Source organism: Chiloscyllium punctatum, chromosome 35 (genome assembly GCF_047496795.1).
Source record: "Chiloscyllium punctatum isolate Juve2018m chromosome 35, sChiPun1.3, whole genome shotgun sequence".
NCBI classification, from domain to species: Eukaryota; Metazoa; Chordata; class Chondrichthyes; order Orectolobiformes; family Hemiscylliidae; genus Chiloscyllium; species Chiloscyllium punctatum.
Window position 1 is genome coordinate 8,190,417 of NC_092773.1, and position 17,546 is coordinate 8,207,962.

General features: G+C 55.4%; 1 protein-coding gene across 1 annotated transcript in view; it reads left to right on the forward strand.

Moving 5' to 3' along the window:
- LOC140459613 (protransforming growth factor alpha-like) overlaps positions 1 to 17,546 on the forward strand; it is a 34,978-nt gene that overhangs the window by 12,142 nt on the left and 5,290 nt on the right. The window contains exon 2 of the mRNA XM_072553899.1: positions 11,683 to 11,736. Coding sequence (XP_072410000.1) covers positions 11,683 to 11,736 — 54 coding nt within the window. The remainder of the gene's footprint in view (positions 1 to 11,682; positions 11,737 to 17,546) is intronic.

The following is a 17,546-nucleotide window of genomic DNA, read 5'->3' on the forward strand; positions in this document are numbered from 1 at the left end:
CTCAGTACTGACCCTCTGACAGTGCAGCACTCCCTCAGCACTGACCCCCCGACAGTGCAGCACTCCCTCAGCACTGACCCTCTGACAGTGCCCACTCCCTCAGCACTGACCCTCCGACAGTGCGGCATTCCCTCAGCACTGACCCTCTGACAGTGCAGCACTCCCTCAGCACTGACCCTCCGACAGTGCAGCACTCCCTCAGCACTGACCCTCTGACAGTGCAGCATTCCCTCAGCACTGACCCTCTGACAGTGCAGCACTCCCTCAGCACTGACCCTCTGACAGTGCAGCACTCCCTCAGCACTGACCCTCTGACAATGCGGCACTCCCTCAGCACTGACCCTCTGACAGTGCGGCACTCCCTCAGTACTGACCCTCTGACAGTGCAGCACTCCCTCAGCACTGACCCTCCGACAGTGCAGCACTCCCTCAGCACTGACCCTCCGACAGTGCAGCACTCCCTCAGCACTGACCCTCTGACAGTGCAGCACTCCCTCAGCACTGACCCTCTGACAGTGCAGCACTCCCTCAGCACTGACCCCCCGACAGTGCAGCACTCCCTCAGCACTGACCCTCCGACAGTGCAGCACTCCCTCAGCACTGACCCTCTGACAGTGCAGCACTCCCTCAGCACTGACCCTCCGACAGTGCGGCATTCCCTCAGCACTGACCCTCCGTCGGTTCGGCATTTCCTCAGCACTGACCCTCCGACAGTGCGGCATTCCCTCAGCACTGATCCTTTGACAGTGCAGCACTCCCTCAGCACTGACCCTCTGACAGTGCAGCACTCCCTCAGCACTGACCCCCCGACAGTGCGGCACTCCCTCAGCACTGACCCTTTGACAGTGCAGCACTCCCTCAGCACTGACCCTCTGACAGTGCAGCACTCCCTCAGCACTGACCCCCCGACAGTGCGGCACTCCCTCAGCACTGACCCCCCGACAGTGCGGCACTCCCTCAGCACTGACCCTCTGACAGTGCAGCACTCCCTCAGCACTGACCCTCTGACAGTGCAGCACTCCCTCAGCACTGACCCTTTGACAGTGCAGCACTCCCTCAGCACTGACCCTCTGACAGTGCAGCACTCCCTCAGCACTGACCCCCCGACAGTGCGGCACTCCCTCAGCACTGACCCCCCGACAGTGCGGCACTCCCTCAGCACTGACCCTCCGACAGTGCAGCACTCCCTCAGCACTGACCCTGTGACAGTGCAGCACTCCCTCAGCACTGACCCTCTGACAGTGCAGCACTCCCTCAGTACTGACCCCCCGACAGTGCGGCACTCCCTCAGCACTGACCCCCCGACAGTGCGGCACTCCCTCAGCACTGACCCTCTGACAGTGCAGCACTCCCTCAGCACTGACCCTCTGACAGTGCGGCACTCCCTCAGCACTGACCCTCTGACAGTGCAGCACTCCCTCAGCACTGACCCCCCGACAGTGCGGCACTCCCTCAGCACTGACCCTTTGACAGTGCAGCACTCCCTCAGTACTGACCCTCTGACAGTGCAGCACTCCCTCAGCACTGACCCTCTGACAGTGCGGCACTCCCTCAGCACTGACCCTTTGACAGTGCAGCACTCCCTCAGTACTGACCCCCCGACAGTGCGGCACTCCCTCAGCACTGACCCTCTGACAGTGCGGCACTCCCTCAGCACTGACCCCCCGACAGTGCGGCACTCCCTCAGCACTGACCCTCCGACAGTGCAGCACTCCCTCAGCACTGACCCTGTGACAGTGCAGCACTCCCTCAGCACTGACCCTCTGACAGTGCAGCACTCCCTCAGTACTGACCCCCCGACAGTGCGGCACTCCCTCAGCACTGACCCCCCGACAGTGCGGCACTCCCTCAGCACTGACCCTCTGACAGTGCAGCACTCCCTCAGCACTGACCCTCTGACAGTGCGGCACTCCCTCAGCACTGACCCTTTGACAGTGCAGCACTCCCTCAGCACTGACCCTCTGACAGTGCAGCACTCCCTCAGCACTGACCCCCCGACAGTGCGGCACTCCCTCAGCACTGACCCTTTGACAGTGCAGCACTCCCTCAGTACTGACCCTCTGACAGTGCAGCACTCCCTCAGCACTGACCCTCTGACAGTGCGGCACTCCCTCAGCACTGACCCTTTGACAGTGCAGCACTCCCTCAGTACTGACCCCCCGACAGTGCGGCACTCCCTCAGCACTGACCCTCTGACAGTGCGGCACTCCCTCAGCACTGACCCCCCGACAGTGCGGCACTCCCTCAGTACTGACCCTTTGACAGTGCAGCACTCCCTCAGCACTGACCCCCCGACAGTGCGGCACTCCCTCAGTACTGACCCCCCGACAGTGCGGCACTCCCTCAGCACTGACCCCCCGACAGTGCGGCACTCCCTCAGCACTGACCCTCTGACAGTGCGGCACTCCCTCAGTACTGACCCTCTGACAGTGCAGCACTCCCTCAGCACTGACCCTCTGACAGTGCGGCACTCCCTCAGCACTGACCCTTTGACAGTGCAGCACTCCCTCAGTACTGACCCCCCGACAGTGCGGCACTCCCTCAGCACTGACCCTCTGACAGTGCAGCACTCCCTCAGCACTGACCCTCTGACAGTGCGGCACTCCCTCAGCACTGACCCTTTGACAGTGCAGCACTCCCTCAGCACTGACCCTCTGACAGTGCAGCACTCCCTCAGCACTGACCCCCCGACAGTGCGGCACTCCCTCAGCACTGACCCTTTGACAGTGCAGCACTCCCTCAGCACTGACCCCCCGACAGTGCAGCACTCCCTCAGCACTGACCCTCTGACAGTGCAGCACTCCCTCAGCACTGACCCCCCGACAGTGCGGCACTCCCTCAGCACTGACCCTCCGACAGTGCGGCACTCCCTCAGTACTGACCCTCTGACAGTGCAGCACTCCCTCAGTACTGACCCTCTGACAGTGCAGCACTCCCTCAGTACTGACCCTCCGACAGTGCAGCACTCCCTCAGCACTGACCCTCTGACAGTGCGGCACTCCCTCAGCACTGACCCTCCGACAGTGCGGCACTCCCTCAGTACTGACCCTCCGACAGTGCAGCACTCCCTCAGCACTGACCCTCTGACAGTGCAGCACTCCCTCAGCACTGACCCTCCGACAGTGCATCACTCCCTCAGTACTGACCCTCTGACAGTGCGGCACTCCCTCAGTACTGACCCTCTGACAGTGCAGCACTCCCTCAGCACTGACCCTCCGACAGTGCATCACTCCCTCAGTACTGACCCTCTGACAGTGCGGCACTCCCTCAGCACTGACCCTCCGACAGTGCAGCACTCCCTCAGTACTGACCCTCTGACAGTGCAGCACTCCCTCAGTACTGACCCTATGACAGTGCGGCTCTCCCTCAGTACTGACCCTCCGACAGTGCAGCACTCCCTCAGTACTGACCCTATGACAGTGCAGCACTCCCTCAGCACTGACCCTCCGACAGTGCAGCACTCCCTCAGCACTGACCCTCTGACAGTGCCCACTCCCTCAGCACTGACCCTCCGACAGTGCAGCACTCCCTCAGTACTGACCCTCCGACAGTGCAGCACTCCCTCAGCACTGACCCTCCGACAGTGCAGCACTCCCTCAGCACTGACCCTCTGACAGTGCAGCACTCCCTCAGTACTGACCCTCCGACAGTGCAGCACTCCCTCAGCACTGACCCCCCGACAGTGCGGCACTCCCTCAGCACTGACCCTCTGACAGTGCAGCACTCCCTCAGTACTGACCCTCCGACAGTGCAGCACTCCCTCAGCACTGACCCTCCGACAGTGCAGCACTCCCTCAGCACTGACCCTCTGACAGTGCAGCACTCCCTCAGTACTGACCCTCCGACAGTGCAGCACTCCCTCAGTCCTGACCCTCTGACAGTGCAGCACTCCCTCAGTCCTGACCCTCTGACAGTGCAGCACTCCCTCAGTCCTGACCCTCTGACAGTGCAGCACTCCCTCAGTCCTGACCCTCTGACAGTGCAGCACTCCCTCAGTCCTGACCCTCTGACAGTGCAGCACTCCCTCAGTCCTGACCCTCCGACAGTGCAGCACTCCCTCAGTCCTGACCCTCTGACAGTGCAGCACTCCCTCAGTCCTGACCCTCTGACAGTGCAGCACTCCCTCAGCACTGACCCTCTGACAGTGCAGCACTCCCTCAGTCCTGACCCTCTGACAGTGCAGCACTCCCTCAGTACTGACCCTCTGACAGTGCAGCACTCCCTCAGTCCTGACCCTCTGACAGTGCAGCACTCCCTCAGCACTGACCCTCCGACAGTGCAGCACTCCCTCAGTACTGACCCTCTGACAGTGCAGCACTCCCTCAGTCCTGACCCTCTGACAGTGCAGCACTCCCTCAGTCCTGACCCTCCGACAGTGCAGCACTCCCTCAGTCCTGACCCTCTGACAGTGCAGCACTCCCTCAGTCCTGACCCTCTGACAGTGCAGCACTCCCTCAGCACTGACCCTCTGACAGTGCAGCACTCCCTCAGTCCTGACCCTCTGACAGTGCAGCACTCCCTCAGTACTGACCCTCTGACAGTGCAGCACTCCCTCAGTCCTGACCCTCTGACAGTGCAGCACTCCCTCAGCACTGACCCTCTGACAGTGCGGCACTCCCTCAGTCCTGACCCTCCGACAGTGCAGCACTCCCTCAGTCCTGACCCTCTGACAGTGCAGCACTCCCTCAGTACTGACCCTCCGACAGTGCAGCACTCCCTCAGCACTGACCCCCCGACAGTGCAGCACTCCCTCAGTACTGACCCCCCGACAGTGCGGCACTCCCTCAGCACTGACCCTCCGACAGTGCAGCACTCCCTCAGTACTGACCCTCCGACAGTGCAGCACTCCCTCAGTACTGACCCTCCGACAGTGCAGCACTCCCTCAGTACTGACCCTCTGACAGTGCAGCACTCCCTCAGCACTGACCCTCTGACAGTGCCCACTCCCTCAGTACTGACCCTCTGACAGTGCGGCACTCCCTCAGCACTGACCCTCTGACAGTGCCCACTCCCTCAGTACTGACCCCCCGACAGTGCGGCACTCCCTCAGCACTGACCCTCCGACAGTGCAGCACTCCCTCAGTACTGACCCTCCGACAGTGCAGCACTCCCTCAGTACTGACCCTCCGACAGTGCAGCACTCCCTCAGCACTGACCCTCTGACAGTGCAGCACTCCCTCAGCACTGACCCTCTGACAGTGCCCACTCCCTCAGTACTGACCCTCTGACAGTGCGGCACTCCCTCAGCACTGACCCTCTGACAGTGCAGCACTCCCTCAGCACTGACCCTCTGACAGTGCCCACTCCCTCAGTACTGACCCTCTGACAGTGCAGCACTCCCTCAGTACTGACCCTCCGACAGTGCAGCACTCCCTCAGCACTGACCCTCTGACAGTGCAGCACTCCCTCAGTACTGACCCTCCGACAGTGCGGCACTCCCTCAGCACTGACCCTCTGACAGTGCAGCACTCCCTCAGTACTGACCCTCTGACAGTGCAGCACTCCCTCAGTACTGACCCTCTGACAGTGCAGCACTCCCTCAGTACTGACCCTCCGACAGTGCGGCACTCCCTCAGCACTGACCCTCTGACAGTGCAGCACTCCCTCAGCACTGACCCTCCGTCAGTGCAGCACTCCCTCAGCACTGACCCTCCGTCAGTGCAGCACTCCATCAGCACTGACCCTCCGACAGTGCGGCACTCCCTCAGTACCGACCCTCTGACAGTGCGGCACTCCCTCAGTACTGACCCTCTGACAGTGCGGCACTCCCTCAGTACTGACCCCCCGACAGTGCGGCACTCCCTCAGTACTGACCCTCTGACAGTGCGGCACTCCCTCAGTACTGACCCTCTGACAGTGCGGCACTCCCTCAGTACTGACCCTCTGACAGTGCAGCACTCCCTCAGTACTGACCCTCTGACAGTGCAGCACTCCCTCAGTACTGACCCCCCGACAGTGCAGCACTCCCTCAGCACTGACCCTCTGACAGTGCAGCACTCCCTCAGTACTGACCCTCTGACAGTGCAGCACTCCCTCAGTACTGACCCTCTGACAGTGCAGCACTCCCTCAGTACTGACCCTCAGACAGTGCAGCACTCCCTCAGTACTGACCCCCCGACAGTGCGGCACTCCCTCAGCACTGACCCTCTGACAGTGCAGCACTCCCTCAGTACTGACCCTCTGACAGTGCAGCACTCCCTCAGTACTGACCCTCAGACAGTGCGGCACTACCTCAGCACTGACCCTCCGACAGTGCAGCACTCCCTCAGTACTGACCCTCAGACAGTGCGGCACTCCCTCAGTACTGACCCTCTGACAGTGCAGCACTCCCTCAGTACTGACCCTCAGACAGTGCAGCACTCCCTCAGCACTGACCCTCAGACAGTGCAGCACTCCCTCAGTACTGACCCTCAGACAGTGCAGCACTCCCTCAGCACTGACCCTCAGACAGTGCAGCACTCCCTCAGCACTGACCCCCCGACAGTATGGCACTCCCTCAGTACTGACCCTCAGACAGTGCGGCACTCCCTCAGCACTGACCCTCAGACAGTGCAGCACTCCCTCAGCACTGACCCTCAGACAGTGCAGCACTCCCTCAGCACTGACCCTCTGACAGTGCAGCACTCCCTCAGCACTGACCCTCAGACAGTGCAGCACTCCCTCAGCACTGACCCTCCGACAGTGCGGCTCTCCCTCAGCACTGACCCTCCGACAGTGCAGCACTCCCTCAGCACTGACCCTCAGACAGTGCAGCACTCCCTCAGCACTGACCCTCCGACAGTGCAGCACTCCCTCAGCACTGACCCCCCGACAGTGCAGCACTCCCTCAGCACTGACCCTCTGACAGTGCAGCACTCCCTCAGCACTGACCCCCCGACAGTGCAGCACTCCCTCAGCACTGACCCCCCGACAGTGCAGCACTCCCTCAGCACTGACCCTCAGACAGTGCGGCACTCCCTCAGTACTGACCCTCCGACAGTGCAGCACTCCCTCAGTACTGACCCTCCGACAGTGCAGCACTCCCTCAGCACTGACCCCCCGACAGTGCAGCACTCCCTCAGTACTGACCATCTGACAGTGCAGCACTCCCTCAGCACTGACCCCCCGACAGTGCAGCACTCCCTCAGCACTGACCCTCAGACAGTGCGGCACTCCCTCAGTACTGACCCTCCGACAGTGCAGCACTCCCTCAGTACTGACCCTCTGACAGTGCAGCACTCCCTCAGCACTGACCCTCTGACAGTGCAGCACTCCCTCAGTACTGACCCTCTGACAGTGCAGCACTCCCTCAGTACTGACCCTCTGACAGTGCAGCACTCCCTCAGCACTGACCCCCCGACAGTGCGGCACTCCCTCAGCACTGACTCTCCGACAGTGCAGCACTCCCTCAGTACTGACCCTCTGACAGTGCAGCACTCCCTCAGCACTGACCCCCCGACAGTGCAGCACGACAGAACTCTGGCTGAGGAACCAAGGGCACCAATGGTAACACACACACACACACACAGACACTCCGTTAAAAATCACACAACACCAGGTTATAGTCCAACAGGTTTAATTGGAAGCACTAGCTTTCGGAGTGATGCTCCTTCATCACCTGATGAAGGAGCATCACTCCGAAAGCTAGTGCTTCCAATTAAACCTGTTGGACTATAACCTGGTGTTGTGTGATTTTTATCTTTGTACACCCCAGTCCAACACCGGCAAATACAGACACTCAGACACACACACACACATACAAACACACACCCAGAGAGACACCCATGCTCACATGACTCTCCTGCTTTCCATGTCCCTGGACAATCTCCTCTTAAGGATATCAGTTTAATTCTGGTTAAGATATCAGCAGTTGAGCTCCCTGTTAATCTCACTTAATCTCTGCCATGAATTATGTCTCAGTGAGGCGTGGGGGATGGAGCAAAGTGATTGCCTTTCACGCTGCGAGCTGGAAATTTGAGCAGTGCCTGCTCTCAGTCCCCACACCTTGTTCAACCCTCATGTTACACTCAGTGACCATGCAACCAGAAGGAATTGCTCTCCCGTACCTGGTGACTTTGCAGGATGTGAGCTACTGGCTGGTGTTAATTGATGAATTGATTGAATGACTCAATGGGATGGAGGAATAAGTGGTACTGGGGAGATGGGCAATGGTGGGGGGGGGTGGGGGGCGGGGGGATGCGGGGGAAGGGAGTAAGCTGCGAGCCTGAGTTGTTGTTCGGATCTGAGTTGGTGTTTGGTTGATGCTGCTGCATTATTGCAAATTGACTTTGATCCTCTGTAATGTCGCAGAGTGAAACACAGTACGGGCTGTTAAGTCTCAGCTCTTTGTTAATCCCCTGGGAAGACCAGTCTCTCTCATCAGTTACAAGCAGTACACAGTGCAGACATTTCCTGCCTGTGCTTTCTTTAAGAGAGTGATGTTTCCCTGTCCCTTCCTTGGTCCATGTGTTCTCAGTGGGTCACATTCCCAGCTAAGTTCACGGATCTTGAAAAATGTCCACATTACAGAGGAGCAAGTGCTGGATGTCTTGAAAAGCACAAAGATAGGTAAATCCCCAGAACCTGATCAGGTGTACCCTAGAACTCTGTGGGAAGCTAGAGAAGTGATTGCTGGGCCTCTTGCTGAGATACTTGTATCATCGATAGTCACAGGTGAGGTGCCGGAAGACTGGAGGTTGGCAAACGTGGTGCCACTGTTTAAGAAGGGCGGTAAAGACAAGCCAGGAAACGACAGAGAGGTGAGCCTGACCTCGGTGGTGAGCAAGTTGTTGGAGGGAATCCTGAGGGACAGGATGTTCATGTATTTGGAAAGGCAAGGACTGATTTGGGATAGTCAACATGGCTTTGTGCGTGGGAAATCATGTCTCACAAACTTGATGAATTTGTTGAGGAAGTAACAAAAAGGATTGATGAAGGCAGAGCAGTAGGTGTGATCTGTATGGACTTCAGTAAGGCATTTGACAAGGTTCCCCATGGGAGGCTGGTGAGCAAGGTTAGATCTCACGGAATACAGGGAGAACTCGCCATTTGGATACAGAACTGGCTCAAAGGTAGAAGACAGAGGGTGTTGGTGGAGGGTTGTTTTTCAGACTGGATGCCTGTGACCAGTGGAGTGCCACAAGGATCGGTGCTGGGTCCTCTACTTTTTGTCATTTATGTAAATGATTTGGACGTGAGCATAAGAGGTACAGTTAGTAAGTTTGCAGATGACACCAAAATTGGAGGTGTAGTAGACAGTGAAGGGGGTTACCTCAGATTACAACAGGATCTTGACCAGATGGGCCAATGGGCTGAGAAGTGGCAGATGGAGTTTAATTCAGATAAATGCGAGGTGCTGTATTTTGGGAAAGCAAATCAGGGCAGGACTTATACACTTAATGGTAAGGTCCGCGGGAGTGTTGCTGAACAAAGAGACCTTGGAGTGCAGGTTCATAGCTCCTTGAAAGTGGAGTCGCAGGTAGATAGGATAGTGAAGAAGGCATTTGGTATGCTTTCTTTTGTTGGTCAGAGTATTGAGTACAGGAGTTGGGTGGTCATTTTGCAGCTGTACAGGACGTTGGTTAGGCCATTGTTGGAATATTGTATGCAATTCTGGTCTCCTTCCTATCGGAAAGATGTTGCGAAACTTGAAAGGGTTCAGAAAAGATTTACAAGGATGTTGCCAGAGTTGGAGGATTTAAGCTACAGGGAGAGGTTGAATAGGCTGGGGCTGTTTTCCCTGGAGCATCGGAGGCTGAGGGGTGACCTTATAGAGGTTTACAAAATCATGAGGGGCATCGATAGGGTAAACAGACAAAGTCATTTTCCCAATTTGGGAGAGTCCAAAATGCGAGGGGATAGGTTCAGGGTGAGTGGGAAAAGATTTCAAAGGGACCTAAGGGACAACCTTTTCATACAGAGGGTGGTACGTGTATGGAATGAGCTGCCAGAGGAAGTGGTGGAGGCTGGTACAATGACAACATTTCAAAGGTGTTTGGATGGGTATATGAGGAGGAAGGATTTGGAGGGATATGGGCCAAGTGCTGACAACCGGGACTAGATGAGATTGGTATATTTGGTTGACATGGATGAGTTCGACCAAATGGTCTGTTTCTGTGCAGTTCAGCTCTGTGACTCAGTAGGTGGTGTTCTCAACTGGCTTCAGGGTTCCTGTCAGCAGACTCCCCTCCAGCCATGGAGTATCACCCCTCCACACAGGTCCCCAACTCTGTCTGCAGACTGACCACCAACATGGGGTAGATGTCATGGTTTCCACCACCACTCTTCAAGAAAGAACTTCCCAGTCTTAGGGTTATCCTTAACTCTTCAACCAGCCTGCACTTTCTGGCCAGTTTGGGGACTGAATGGGATCTTACTGTGCACGCATTAGGTGTCACATTGCTAGTGGTGAGATGCTGAAAGCTGGGGTACATCTCGAGGGAGTGAATATGGAGGGGATACAGACTGAAAGGATTACCGAGCTTGGTGTCTTGCTGCCCCTGCGTGATGCCCTGACTGGGGGAGTGCGGTTGATGGTGGGGGGGTCAGTGAAACTGGACACCCCTTCGCTGTGTCCTATTGCGACTGTGATTTGGGAGGTCCGAAGCATTTGTCCAAGAGGAAAGTGGGCAGTGAAGGGAGCCTTACTGTCCACAGATCAACACCAAGACATCCGCTCTCACAGTCACACGGTCAGGACACAATGCAAGAATGCCAACAGCAGGAAGGGTGCTGACTGTGATTGGCCAAGGCGTTGTTGTGGAGAAAGCAGTATGAAATCAAGGCACCCCCTTCCCCCCCACCCCAGGGCCCCACTCCTGGCTAGTTCAGAAAAGGTGCAAAGTTTGATCATGTCCCTTTGGTGTGGGAAAGATTAGGATCAGGTCTCTATTGCCTCCAGCAAAGAGCCACGTAATGAGCTTCCCTGATGATTGCCCTCATTCGCTTGTTTGTGTGACCAGTTGTGCACTCTGGATTGTCGAGTAAGTGCTGCCCCATCCGTGTCTGTGGTGTGATTTGGGCCAGAGCACTCAGCACCTGATAAAGGGGGTCAGTGAAACATTGTCAGTGCTGTCACCAGCTGCATTCTGCGCAGGAAACTTGGGGAAATAAGCTCTGTGCTCATACCCAGAGAGTGGAAATTCTCTATCATGTAGGTAAGGGGGTGGTGGAAAACCCGAGCTGGGCAGGCAGGCAGCCTTTCCCAGAGTATGAGAAAGAGAATTGGCACTTTGACCAGAATCACCTTGACCCCTGATTACAGGGACACTCAGTCAGGAGATCGCGAGCAGTGAGCCAGAGGAGGAACCGAAAACCTGGTTTCTGCTCAACACACCATCGGAGAGGGTACTGAGGGGAGACGGTGGGAAATGTTTGAGCTGTTTCTGACTGCACTGTGGGGGAAATGGGGTGACATATTTGAGCTGATTGTTAGTAGTGAAACAGCAAGCTGTGGGGCGGGTGGTAGGATAGCACAATTTGAGTCTGCCTTTGACAGAGACAGCAGACACACGATGGCTCAAATGAGCTGTTTCAGCCCCAGCCGTTTGACACAGTGATGTTGCCAGGCCTGAGTGTTCACCCGTGGCTTGTGGAAGTTCAGTCAGTGTGTGGAACCAAGTCACAGCAAAGCGAGGCGTGTGCTGGGATGGACAATTGTACTGCAACGTCAGACTGATTGACTCTCTCCTCGTCTTCCTGCAGCCATCGCCCTGACAGTCTGCAGCTCTCTGGAGAACAGCACCTCAACACTGACTGGTGAGTGAGTCCATGCTTCACTGGGGCCTGAATTGGGCTTGTGGGGATTGTCCTTCTATCTGGACAAGAGAATGCCATTCAGCCCCTTTCTGAACACCTGGTTTGTTTCCCGCCCTGCGTTCCTCAATAATTGAACCAGTGTTTCCCGACTGTGGTCTTGGGAACGTTCGGGGCTGCAGTTCCCTCACTCCTGTCCTGGGGCCCTGGGTTTCAATCCCACCAAGCTATAGCTGGGGGAATCTCATTGATATAGACCAGCCTGGAATTGAAAGCAAGCCTGGGAGGGGTCCCAGAACTGCTGCCTCTTGTCGGGAAAAGTCAGGAGTGTGGTGCTGGAAAAGCACAGCACGTCAGGCAGCATCCGAGGAGCAGGAGAGTCCATGTTTCATCAGGAATATTGTCGGGGAAAAGCCCTCCAATTGATCAGTGTCCTTCAGGTCAGGGAATTTTCCATCTTCACTCAGTCGGGCAGCATCAGGAGGTAGAGAAATCTACGTTTCAGGTTGGAACCCTTCTTCAAGGCGAGGAGTAGGGGTGTAAGGGGGAGCTGCAGATAAAGGGGGGGCTGTTGTCAGTGGGAAGCTCAGAGTGAGTGGCAGCAATCACAGTCCTGGTGTTTGACAGTCAATCTGACCATCACAGTCCTTGGCTGTTCTCAAGTCTCGACGGAACTGTTAATCCCCTCATTCCCACCTCAGAGAAACTTGCATTGCAGTAGCACCTTTGGGGTTTGCGCCTCCCCCATCCTATCCCCATTGAGAGTTTGGCCTTATGGAGCAATTAGAGGTCAGGAACTATCTGCAGGCTTCCATTGGTCCAGAAGTCATGTTATATTGAGAAACTAACTACTGCCATCCATCTGAGAGGTAACCAGAGGGTCAGGGGTCAATCTCTCTCTCTCTCTCTCTCTCTCTCTCTGTCTTTCCCGTGCCGTGTGCTCGCGGTGGGGGGAGTCCAGGTCATGACCCCTGTTGAGTTGCTGATGGAGAAACAAGAACTCCAGTGTGAATGAGCAAGGCTGGTCACTGTCCACCCAGGGAGTGAATGAACTGTCCTCTCCCCCACTCCCAGTCCCAACTCACACTCAGGTTTGGCACTGTGCCCGTTCCAAGAGGAGGCCATTCGCGCCATCTGCTCCATGCTGATCTCCATGTTCCTCTCCCAACCCCTTCATTTCACCCCATTGACACTGCCTTCTGTTCCCCTGTCCCTTGTGTTCAGCCAGTTTGCCCCTTTCACATATCTGCAATGTACCCTTTACCCAGCACCTGGGAGAGCCAACCCCTCAGACTGTCCACGCTGTCTCCGAGCGAGATGTCTATCTTCTCCAGAGTTGCTGACTAGACCGCTGTGTGAGTGCCTCCCTCAGTGTCAGGATGTGGCTGAGACTGAGCAGCCAGTGCCCCCTTGCCCTCAGGTCTCCATGGTGGGTGTGTAAGCTGCCTGTGGGACAGAATGCCCGCACCATCATGGGCACAGAGTACTTGGTGTTAGCCCCAGATGACAGCTGCAGAGCAGATCCACCAAAGGCAGGCTGGATCATGACTGGCAGTAATAGGAGCTTCCTGCCTCACTCCCTCTGGGAATCGAAGTTTTGTTATGATGGAGCTCTAGTGTTACCTCCAGCCCTTGTGAAGTCCGTCGCTGTACAATACTTCAAAGGAGCAGCGTCGATGAATCAAATGTCCTGATCTTCCTCCACCCGAGTGGCCCTGCCACACCCAGACCTAGAGAGCAGTTTACAGGAGGTGACAGACGCTGGATTGATCAGAATGATACAGAGAGCTCCTGGAACATGGCAGAGAGGTGGAGAACAGGGGGGCATCGGCAGGGGATGTTTCTCAGCTGGGGGGGGGGGTGTCACTGCACATGGAGGTCAGTACAAGGTAACCTGCCCTTCCCTTGAGTTATGCCAACAAGCTGGCCATGTGGTGGACCACACTGGCTGTTGGCCGGGGAAGGCAGCAGAATGGACAGGTACTCTGCCTGGGCTAGAACATGGCAGAGAGTGTGTGACGGGGACATCATTCATTTGAGTATCACAGTGGGCACGTTGGCCTCCATCAGAAAGGGGAATTGAGTGCATGTGCAAAGATGGCTTCCTACATCCAGCTCTCTTCCGGGGTATCGGGAACTGGTTTGGTCTCCTTACTCTGAGACCTGGCAGGGCAGGCTCCTCAAATCGAATCCCCTGGGAGTATTTGGCAGGACATCTTACCTACCATTGAGAAGAACAAGATGGTCAAAAGGGGAGGCGTTGACTGAGTGATTTTGTCACTGTATTGTGTCCCCAGGCCATGTTCTGGGGACCTGCTTTCAAATCCTATCAAGACAGATGGCAGAATCCAAGTTCAATAAAAACGTGGAATTCAGAGTCCAGTGATGACCATGAATCCATTGCCAATTGTTGGAGAAACCCATCTGGTTCAGGAATATCCGTTAGAGAAAGAAACTGCCATCCTTACCTGGTCTCCATGTGACTCCAGACCCCCAGCGATGTGGGTGAGTGTGAACTGTCCTCTGGATAATTCGGGATGGCCTAGCCAATGATGACCTCACCCTGTGCATGAACATAAAACATAGAACAATACAGCACAGAACAGGCCCTTCGGCCCACGATGTTGTGCCGAACTTCTAGCCTAGATTAAGCACCCATCCATGTACCTATCCAAATGCCGCTTAAAGGTCGCCAATGATTCTGACTCTACCACTCCCACGGGCAGCGCATTCCATGCCCCCACCACTCTCTGGGTAAAGAACCCACCCCTGACATCTCCCCTATACCTTCCACCCTTCACCTTAAATTTATGTCCCCTTGTAACACTCTGTTGTACCCGGGGAAAAAGTTTCTGACTGTCTACTCTATCTATTCCTCTGATCACCTTATAAACCTCTATCAAGTCACCCCTCATCCTTCGCCGTTCCAATGAGAAAAGGCCGAGAACTCTCAACCTATCCTCGTACGACCTACTCTCCATTCCAGGCAACATCCTGGTAAATCTTCTCTGCACCCTCTCCAAAGCGTCCACATCTTTCCTAAAGTGAGGCGACCAGAACTGCACACAGTACTCCAACTGTGGCCTAACCAAAGTCCTGTACAGCTGCAACATCACTTCACGACTCTTGAATTCAATCCCTCTGCTAATGAACGATAATACACCATAGGCCTTCTTACAAACTCTATCCACCTGAGTGGCAACCTTCAAAGATCTATGTACATAGACCCCAAGATCCCTCTGTTCCTCCACCTGACTAAGAACCCTACCATTAACCCTGTATTCCGCATTCTTATCTGTTCTTCCAAAATGGACAACCTCACACTTGGCAGGGTTGAACTCCATCTGCCACTCCTCAGCCCAGCTCTGCATCATATCTAAAATGGAGAATTCTGACAGGGTGGCTGGGGTGTCTCAGAGGGGCAGTCTGAAAGGTTGCTGATTCAGGCAGACTGGAGGGGGTAATGATCCACAGCCTGACTGAATGGGAGAGCAGCTCTCATTCATCGGGCGAATGGCCTGGTCATACAGTCATAGAGTCCTACAGGTCATTCAGCCTAAACTGGTCCACGCTAATCCCATTTCCCTGCACTTGGCCCACATCCTTCTAATCCTTTCCTATCCGTGTATGTGTCCAAATGCCTTTTAAGTGCTGTTAATATAGCCGCCATAACCACTTCCACTGGCAGCTCATTCCATATACATACCACCCTCTGTGTAAAAAAAGTCCCCCCTCAGGTTCCCTTTTGTTCTTTCCCCTCGAATCTTTAACTGATGCCCTGTAGTCCTCAATTCCCCAACCCTGAGAGAAAGACTGAGTGCATTCACCCCATCCATGCCTCTCATGATCTCATATACCTCTGTAAGGTCTCACCCCACCCACTCTGTGTCTGAGGCTCAAAAGAAAAGAGTTGGGGGATGGTCTCTCTCAGTGGGACACTGGGTCCCAGCTGCAGTGAGCCAGGTTTGGCTGAGGCACGACCTGGCTCACAGACAGTGGGAAGTCAGCCCCTCCTGAAATCTCAGTGGCCTCGGGGAATTGGCCGTTCTGTTTGTAGTGTAGCCAGGCGGCGGCAGATCAGAGAGCCCAGGTACAGTGGTGTTGTCTGCCCAGAGTCCGACAGCCAACTGGCAGCAGCTGCCCAGATAGGATATCCCCCCCACCCCCGCCCCCGGTCCCTGAGAAACCCGCTCTCATAGACAGGAAACAAAACAGCAGCAGCATACTCTGACCATACAATGGCAGCTTCACCAAGGTCTGAAGGTGACAGGTGTGTACTTTCTGTGCAGTGATATCTGATCAGCCTTTTCATCCTGTGTACATTCCAACTCACCAAGGCCCTGATTAAACCAGGAACAAGACTGACTGCATGACGTTCTGAGGGAGAGAGCTCAGAACGTGGGAGGTGTCCTTTTCAGCTCAGTCACATAACGCTGCATTAGAGACATTCACCTTCCAGACAAAGGCTGTCTCTTTTTCTTTCTCTCTCTCTCTCTCTCTCTCTCTCTCTCTCTCTCTCTCATACCGCACCTTCACATTCCAGCACCAGTCTGAACTGGAGTGGGGATGCAGTGAGAAGAATGCAATTGATGTGGCAGCTTGTGGCATCCCCTGCAGTGGTGCTGGCTGCTCTTCCTTGTGGGGCATTGGCTATCCTTTGTTTTTTCAGTTGGTGCTGCTCTCTCTGCCCAGGTAGCTGACAGGGATACCAGGAACTGTGTGGGTCTACAGACACACACTGTCTCAGGCAAACCGACTCACACACTCACGCATCCCTCACGCAGAGTCTGAGATCTCCGTCTTCACCTGCTCACTGGGATCCCACCCACCCCCGCCTGAAATCGCAGTCACGTGAACACCAGAGCGAGAGATCAGAGGGCAAGGTTTGTGGGGAAGTGGGCAGCAGATTCTAAACAGAGAGCTTAGTTCTCTCAAAGGGTTGTGAATCTGTGGAAATCTCTGCCCCAGGGTGTGGTGGATGCTGGGACACGGAGGAGGTAGAGTTTTAATGAGGAATGAGTTGAAGAGTTATGGGTAGGACAGTGGAGTTGAGGCTGAGATGTGATTGCCCATTGATGGTGTTAAATGGCAAAGCAGACTGGATGGGCTGAATGGTCTCCTGCTCCCGGTTGCTCCGTGCTGATGTCGGTGAAGATCAGGAGGCCGTTTCTCTGAGAGTGAGGGAGAGAGCACATAGTGAATTGAGCACCTTCCTGAGGCACCTGCAGCACTGAATACAGATGGAGTCTCGTAGTGCTGTCTCCTCCTCCATCTGTCCACGTGAAGCTTCCAAGCAGCTGCGGGAAGAGCAGAGAACTCTCACTGCTGGCTCATAGGCCAGCCCTTCATGTCAACCTTAAACCAGAGAGATTAGCCCCATCACTGTCCTGTGGGCAAGGCACTTTCTCTGTGTAACGTGGTTGGCCTGTGAGTGCCCACAATGGTGTGAATTTGTTCAGGATTGAGTGCACATACCACTGTCCTGTGGGCTAATGGGAGAGCACAGCATAGCTGTGACACTGGATCCATCAGGAGAGATTCACCAGGATGTTGCCGGGTGGGGAAGGGCTAAGAATAGGCTGGGGCTTCTTTAACTGGAGTGTAGTGACCTGATCAAGGTTTATAAAATAATGAGAGGTATAGACAGGGTTAATGGTAATTGTCTTTTCCCTAGGGTGGGGGATTTCCACACTAGGGAGCACATTTTTAAGGTCAGAGGGCACATCTTTTACCCAGAGGGTGGTTTGTGTGTGGAATGAACTTCCTGAGGGAGTGGCTGATGTGGGTGCACTTACAATGTTTAAAAGACATTT